The sequence below is a fragment of the Arachis ipaensis genome, chromosome B03 (genome assembly GCF_000816755.2).
Source record: "Arachis ipaensis cultivar K30076 chromosome B03, Araip1.1, whole genome shotgun sequence".
Taxonomy (NCBI): domain Eukaryota; kingdom Viridiplantae; phylum Streptophyta; class Magnoliopsida; order Fabales; family Fabaceae; genus Arachis; species Arachis ipaensis.
The window spans coordinates 133,887,659-133,895,687 of NC_029787.2; the positions used below are offsets into that span (position 1 = coordinate 133,887,659).

Genomic DNA, 8,029 nt, shown 5'->3' on the forward strand with positions numbered 1-8,029 from the left:
ATATAAAGGTAATTTACTCTATTAAAATAAATAAAAATTAATATTACATAAATATCTTAAATTAGAATTATTTATATATTTTATCTTGAATAATTTTATATAAATCAAATAAATTCAATTCAATTCATATTAAATATAACTTGAATGAATTAAATTTAGATTACTAAAATACATAATAATTATATATAAATCAAATTAATTAAATTTAATTTAGTAAGATGTCAAATTACATTCGAATTAAAGTTTGATAAATCCAAGCAAATACACTCCATTTATCATGTGATGTGATGTAGCATAATTGTAAAGATAAATAGAAACAAATACTTTCAATTTACCATGTGATGTGATGTAGTATATTTGTGAATGTCAATAAAATGAGTTTTTACAAATTTCAACTGCACTAATTTCATTCACTGGCTGCACTTGTTTTTGGACAAAATCGATTTAGATAACTCATTATGCTAGCAAGTTTGCCAATGTTAGAAGGAATTAAATGGAGTCAATTAAGCTAGCAATAAGATGCTGCTCACGTGGCACATTAGATTAGATAATTGTTCAAAAGATTAGAGATTGAAGAAATGTTACACATGTATGTATTTTTTTTTGTTGTTCTTTAAATTATGTAGCTTATCCTAATCCCCCTATGTTGTACAGAAGAAAACACAACTATGTTATCACCTGTTTGAAGCAAATTAGATTAAATATTCGAATAAAGGAACATTAATTATTATCATCATTAGCATTGAATTATAATGGACTCATACATAGTTACGTGTAGGTACAGGAAAGGTGCTCAAACAATCCATCAAAGTAGGGCAAAATCTTAATCTATCCTAAGAAGATTCTGGATCACAAATATGATTTCTCCATGTTATATTCGTTGCTGTTTCAATTTTCAAACAGTGATTAATGTTGTCAATTATTCGTCGTCAGAAAAAAGAAAAAAGAAAAAGGAGTTAGTTATAGGGCTTCAATAAGTTGAGACAACACGACACCACAAGGGTCCAAGTCCAACCCAACACAACACACAGGTTGGTTTGGTGAGGCCATAAAGTTTGTTTCTTGCAACTTGCAAGTGAGATTTTAGTTGATTTACTAAATATGTTGTTTGTTAGGGTTTGTTTGGGTGAGCTTCTAATAAAAGATCTTTTTTTGAGTTATTTTTTTTAAAAGATCTTACGAAGAAATAAAAGTAATTTTATGTTTAGATATCTTATGCAAAAAGATTTTTTTATTTATTAATTATGTTTGGGTATAACAATATAAAAGTACTTTTTTGTTTATTTATTACATGAAAAACATTTTTTTTCTAAGAAAAAAAGATCTTTTAAAAAAAGATGTAAATTATAACTTCTCAAAAAAGATGTTTTTTTTTATTTTTCTAGTGCTTTTACTTTTACTACTAAAATTTGCCAAACACGTTAAAAAATAAAAAAGATATTTTTTTAACAAAATAATGACGCCCAAACAAGCACTTAATATGTTACATTCGAGTTTGAATTTTAGCAATAATTATGTAGTAAATAGAACCTTTAAATATGTGTGTAAGTGTGATATAATACATAAAATTGAGAATTGTCCAATCCATCCCACAAAAAAAAATTGTTTCTTTTGCTTGTCACTGTTCATTCCATAAAATGTCAATTTTTCCAAATTGATATTTGATGCCATCTTATCTTTTACTCTATTTGCTTATTTGTTACTCTATTTGCCCATTTGGTCAATCATGCGTGTCCCTTAGTTTTGGATCATAAATCTCCTTCAACCAACACACACAGATATGCTTATGTTAATTGATCCTAATTGATTAATTGCTGTCTCAAATTTAACAATATAATCAAATTTAAATTGCTCATTTATTCTTGCAACTAGCCAAATACTAAAAAAAGAAGAATTAGGGTTTGTCATTCACTATGTTGTAACTGTATGGATGGTGTTTGACATAATGCCTAATAGGATTACTGATTGCTACTCATTTATCTTGCTGATGGGATGCAGCCACTTGAGGAGTCAGGACTCTCAATTTCAAGAAAGCTTGTGAGTAAAGTTTTCCTAGAAGACTGTGGTTTTCCTGAAGTTGATGATGATGATGTTGATTTTAGCTTATTTTGTGCTTCTATTTCAATCTTGGTAGCATCTTGTATAGCCAAAATGACTTCTTGCATCCTTGGCCTTGATGCACCATGCTGTTGCACACATTGCATTGCAATCTCAACAACCCTCCAAATGGATTCAATCTTCGCATTCCCTGCTATACAAGGGTCAATCATCCTCATCACATCGCCTTTTCGGATTAAAGGTCTTGCCTGCAAAATTTTCATTTTCATCTACCATGAATTCTTTAGCTGAAATCCATAATGTTAAAGAAAGACTAGTTAAATTATTCAAAATAATATATACCCAGTGAACAATATTCATATCATCACCATAATCTTCTGGTGACACAGGCTTTCTTCCAGATATCAGTTCTAGAAGAACAACTCCAAAACTATACACATCACTCTTTTCTGTCAACTGTTGATTTGCATAGTACCTGCTTATAGAGAAAAGTACAAACTCAGTTCAGAACATTCAGAAGTAAAGAAACTGTTGATCATAAGAATTTGAGACCCCATGGCTTACTCAGGATCGAGGTAACCTATGGTTCCCCTTGCAATGCTTGATATGTGAGTTAAATCTTCTTCGGCTAGCCTAGAGAGTCCAAAATCTGACACTTTTGCTCTCATATTGATGTCTAAAAGAATATTGCTGGTCTTTACATCTCGGTGAATGATGCTGGGATTGCATCCTCTGTGCAAGTATTCAAGACCTGTAGAAAATAAGTCTGTTTGTTCAACTGTTAACTTGGAAGAACTTAACTGGACTGAGAAAGGTAATTTTACTACTGAACCTTTGGCTGCATCTTCTGCAATTCGAAGTCGACTTAGCCAGTCTAAGTTCTTTTGCTTGGAAGGTTCTGTGAAAACATTGGAAACACATGTCATGGGACAATTTGTAGTGCTAAATAAACAGATTAAACGAAAACGTAGGATTTAGTTGTTAGACCATGAAGGTGATCCCTTAAAGTGCCATTGTGCATATACTCATAAACCAGAATATGCTGATATTCTTCTTCACAGTATCCAATCAGAGGAACCAAGTTCCTGTGATGAATTCTTGATAAGAGGGCTACCTGCATTTGTTATTCTACAATCAAAGGTCTGAAAATTAAGAATTTCATATATTCTCGTAGTTTCTCTTGTCTATTTGTGGAGAATGCCATGCTAATAATAAAATATACTGAATACAACTCCTTTGGTTGAACTGCATTTCTGCAGGTAGAAAAATTCTTTGTAACTGAATTAAAGTTCACCTCATTAACAAATTGGCGGTTCCCATGGCTGGATGAATCAGTCATAGTCTTAACTGCAACCTCTTTTCCATCTTTCATTCTCCCATAATAAACAGATCCAAAGCTTCCTTTGCCAATTTTCTTCGAAAAATCATCAGTAGCTTCTTTCAAATCTGAGAGTGCTATATAGCAAGTGGTACCTTCATCCGTTAAATTTCCTCGAACCAATGAATATGCAGTTGAAGGTTTAGTGCTTTTGTGTGCAGAAACACCTGCTGGACATGAGAATGCTAAGTTGAAAAAATTGTAGTTAAAAAAAAAAGAGCTTAAATAGTATCGAATTTGAATTGACCAACTAGCCTTTTTGTCTCGTTTGAGATTTCCTTCTCTGCAGCAGTAGTAACAAAGTACCTATGAACAATAGTAATAGAATTGCTAGTACTCCAATTGAAATTCCAAGTATCAACTTGAAATGCTTCTTGCTCCCTCTATGTAGTCCAATATTTCCATCATAGCTAGAAGACAGAATAATTGTGGTTACAAGACTAGCTGAAAAGATCATACTATCATACAATTGTGGATCATAATCTAATCTTACATTAAAATACAAGAAAGATTTGCTGTTGCTAAGCTTACTTACTTGAAAACAAATTTTCCAGATATTAATCTTGCTGGTATTTCCCCACTAAAGGAATTATTCTGTATGAACCTGCCATAAATTCACAATTCTGGTATGATTGATAAAAATACAAGGATAATTATATGGTGCTTCGAATGAGAAATAATTGGAAATAATTTGATCCATAAATCAAAGTTTGAAATGAGAAACATCCATGAATATAAGTATACATACAGTGCTTGTAAACTTGGCAAACTACCCAGGTAAGATGGTAGAGGACCAGTCAATTTGTTGTTTTCTAAATGGCTGCAAGAGTCATCAGTTGAAAAAATGAAAAGAAACTTAAGAAAAGAAATAAAGAAAGAAGGAACTTACACAATCTTTAGATTTATAAGATTGCTCATGTCAGGTAGTGTTCCTGTAAGTGAGTTTCCATCTAACCACCTGAGCGAATAGGATTATATTACAAGGAAAACCAGTAAGGAAAAAAACTAAAGCAATTTTTTATTTTTTATTTTTTTAAATATAATGATGTACTTACAACTCTGTCAAAGCATCCATGTTATTCAGTTCAGGTGGGATTTCACCTGTCAAATTCCTTCTTGATAGAACTCTAAAATAAGTAGTTGGAATTTGTAAAATTGTAGTCAGTTTCAACTTCCGGTATATATTAAATAAGCAAAATGTGATGTCAACTTTTGAAATATTTGATGATGATTTTCCATTATAGTGCTTCCAAATTTACTCCAACTGTGTAGAAATGATCATAACAGATAGCCCATTCTACAATACTGAGTTAATATGGCAATGCACTTGATTAATGTTGGAATGGAACAAAATTTTCAACACAAAAAAGATTGAAGATGTTACATTTTTGAAATTCTTGGAGGTGTAGTGGCACTGCAATTTATCCACTCCCAGGGAGTTGGAACACAAGGATCACCTTCATTCATTTGCAAACTTTCAGCAGACGCCGATCGCAATGCATTTACAACAGTTGCTGCAAAATGAAAATAAGAGTATAAATCATTTCAATGGAACAACCAAGTAATCTGCATGTTCCATACAAGCAATGCTATATGTGCAATTGTATACTGATATCAGTAACTTACAATCTTGCCTGTCAGTCTTTGAAGCAATCCGTACATATTTGCTTATTTCCATTGCATTAAGGAGAGGTCCTCGAGTAGAATCCGGGGTTGCAACAAAGTTGAATGACAGAACAAAATCCAGACTCACATTCATGTAACTTGGTTCATAAAGAATGTAGCTACCATTGACATTCTCAGCAATGTTAACAACTGCATTGCTATAGTCAGGTATATAAGGCTGCTTCAACTTGAATTTTCGAACCTCATTTTTACCAAGATCTTCAATTTCTGCGAAATACGCGTATGCGCGAGCATTGGCAGGGAAATCCTCTAAATTCAATCTATAGCTAAGTACTCCTTTTGTGCCAACAACTGCAGTTTGCATAACTCTAACAGGCGGATACTCTCTTGTCCCTATATCTATGTTCCTTGTAGTACTAATTCTCTCTGTTCCGGGTGCCACCCCTACAAGAAAATTTTGCCTTCTAGCTAGATCAGAATCCCAAATTCTATCATATGGATCATCCGGGTACCTGACATTAATACAAAGATTAAATCAAGACCATGCTTAACCAAGCTGCAATATTTCAAACACTTTTAAGGCTACAAGGCTCCACACCTGAGAGATGCCTCACTTGGAGCACCAAAATTGATTCTTGCAGCTACTTTCAAGTAGTAGTTATCCTCATAATCAGTGGCATACATAGAAAGATTCAAGGGTCTAAGCTCAAGAGTAGATATAAAAGGAGAACCAGTTGTGGCACAACACATGCAAACATCAATGGAATTTGTGGGTGCCCTTATAATCATTTCTTCAATATACACTCTTTTAGCATCATATATAGAGATAGTGGCCCATTTTGTTGCATCCAAATAGAGCTGAAACTGAGGGTATGTGCCTCCATTTTTCAGCATTCCATATTGAAATGTTGCTCTAACAAGATACCTTCTTCTCTCAACTGTGCTTAGTGTGTAACATTGTTTCTTGCTGTCAATGGGAAAGTCTCGGCGCGTTCGATACTGAACCATGGTTCCTCCATTTGGAGCATCTTCTACTTCCACTGGAGTTCCATGGTGCATCTTGTCAGAGTCTGAAATCCATGACAACCCTGTGCTTCCATCAGTGTAGTTACTTTTCCCTCCACAATCAATGCTAACAAATTCTACATGACATGGTTTCAAATGAATAAATAAACTGATGAAGTTTCATGTTTCAATAGTTTTTCCTTCAACTGAGAATTCAATTGAGGAGCATAAGACTAAAGAAAATTACCTTCAAGTTGTGAAACAGAAAGTGGAGTCAGCATAAGAAGTATTATACTCAGGAAGAGAGAAAATAAATCCATAGAGGTAAAGCAAGACAACATAGGAAATCTTTGATTCAAGAATGTTTTAAGTGATTGATTATGTTAACAGTTAATATCTGTCAGTTCAGTATCTTCAACTGCTATGTCCCAATAATTACATTTCAACTTTTCTCTGATTGATAAGTTTGGTTGATTGTTCATTCACGTTCTTATATCTTTATCATTTGGGGTTAGGAATCTTGTTTTTTCATTTTAGGCACAACTTTTTTTTTTCTCCTTTTTTTTTCCCATTCTGAAAAAGTGACACAAAAGTCCACAAGCTACAAAGTGAGAAAAAGATATATAGCATTTTTCGATCAATCCACTTGTTATTGTAAGAAAAATCCAAATTTAATTTTTCCTGGTTATCAAATTTGTCTTGGGCGCCATGGGACAAGAAGAAGATATTTATATGATGGTAAGATTTGGTCTCTCCTTAGATATTTTAATAGTTTTTTAGACAGAATTTCAAACCACCCTTTGAATTTTTTGGTATAATTTGGTGATATAATATGAATTAAAGGGAGGAACAACATAACTGTGATTAAAGGATGACAAATACAAACGATTAAAAGTGGAGGTAGGTGATTAGAATGGAAGGGGGCTTAAATTTAGGCACTTTACTTCCTTTAATTAGTGCTTTATCAGAGCGCATAAACCTGTGAAATTGTATAAATAAATAACTTTGAACAATGTTGTGCTCTCTCTGCTTTCTAGAGTTTGAAAAAGTATGCATGTCATGTGTGGCCTTGGTATCAACACTGTGGCCTGGGTCCCCTCTCCCCTCTCTCTCAAATCTCAATGCAATCAATTCCATGGGTTCCATCATCTTCTTTACAAGTATCCAAATTTCATTATTAAAATTTCATTAGCACCCTCACAGGATTTATAGTCTCAAAACTCAAGACTTTTTAAAAAAGGGATGAGCTTATCTACTACTCAACTAATTTAATATTGGTTCAAAAGGTTAAATGTAACATAATTAAGTATATATATATATATATTCAACAATATTATATATTTATTTAAACTATAATAATTATAATTGAAATTTTCACGTAGACATGTTTTTCAGTTGCAACATGCAATCAGAGAAAGACAGGTTGCAGAATATCTTCTGTTGTTTCTTCCTGAATCCTGAGATATTCCCCACATACACAGAACAGTGTTATTTGGCCATGCATTCAGCATAGCTTCTTCTTCAAGCAATAAATAAATAAATAAAATGGAAAATTTAATAAGAGATGTTGAGTCACTGAAAAGAAGAAGCAAAATTCTTCTTTTCTGTTTGAAGTCAACAAAAATGATTAGAGGTTACAAATGATACAGGTAGAGCATGATAAAGTTTAAAAAAAATTAAAGAACATTATAGAACTTAAGCTTGGTCTAGAATCAAGTATGATGCAAGTGGTTCTTATCAAATTAAAAGACTCATAAAACTACTTGCAAGTTGTCCACCTTGCATAATCAAAAGTTTAGTAAAAATTTGCAACTTGAAGATAAATTAGCTTAGTTGCAATTTTTGACTTAGTCAAGAAATGAGTTGTTACATAAGTTAATATTTATCAACTTGTCATACAACTTGATAAAGATGAATGTAAAAAAAGACTCTAGTACACACACTTGTGCAATTTGCGTGCGT

At 32.6% G+C, this 8,029-nt stretch overlaps 1 protein-coding gene across 4 annotated transcripts; it reads right to left on the reverse strand.

Annotated features, from left to right (window-relative positions):
* On the reverse strand, positions 1,825-6,737 carry LOC107632026 (probable LRR receptor-like serine/threonine-protein kinase At1g67720). Of its 4 annotated transcripts, none has more exons than XM_021119996.1 (15): positions 6,315-6,737; positions 5,661-6,204; positions 5,063-5,574; positions 4,821-4,950; positions 4,492-4,563; positions 4,326-4,394; positions 4,185-4,256; positions 3,972-4,040; positions 3,743-3,846; positions 3,353-3,603; positions 3,046-3,172; positions 2,891-2,956; positions 2,623-2,809; positions 2,401-2,533; positions 1,825-2,306 (listed from the first exon to the last, which is right to left on the reverse strand). In XM_021119996.1, the coding sequence occupies exons 1-15, from the start codon at positions 6,406-6,408 to the stop codon at positions 1,977-1,979; spliced, it is 2,760 nt and encodes a 919-aa protein (XP_020975655.1). In that variant the 5' UTR covers positions 6,409-6,737; the 3' UTR covers positions 1,825-1,976. The 4 variants fall into 4 exon arrangements, with proteins under 4 accessions (XP_020975655.1, XP_020975656.1, XP_016191139.1 ...); XM_021119997.1 differs by having other exon boundaries at positions 3,692-3,846; positions 5,661-6,150; positions 6,315-6,736; XM_016335653.2 differs by having other exon boundaries at positions 3,692-3,846; positions 6,315-6,733.

Excerpts from the sequence above, each read along its gene's own strand:
- LOC107632026 (XM_016335653.2), bottom strand. The coding sequence starts at position 6,408 with ATGTTGTCTTGCTTTACCTCTATGGATTTATTTTCTCTCTTCCTGAGT. Across the intron at positions 4,041-4,184 it reads TTGCCAAGTTTACAAGCACT|GTTCATACAGAATAATTCCT; the intron begins GTATGTATACTT and ends AATTTATGGCAG. Across the intron at positions 3,173-3,352 it reads ACCGCCAATTTGTTAATGAG|GTAGCCCTCTTATCAAGAAT; the intron begins GTGAACTTTAAT and ends TAACAAATGCAG.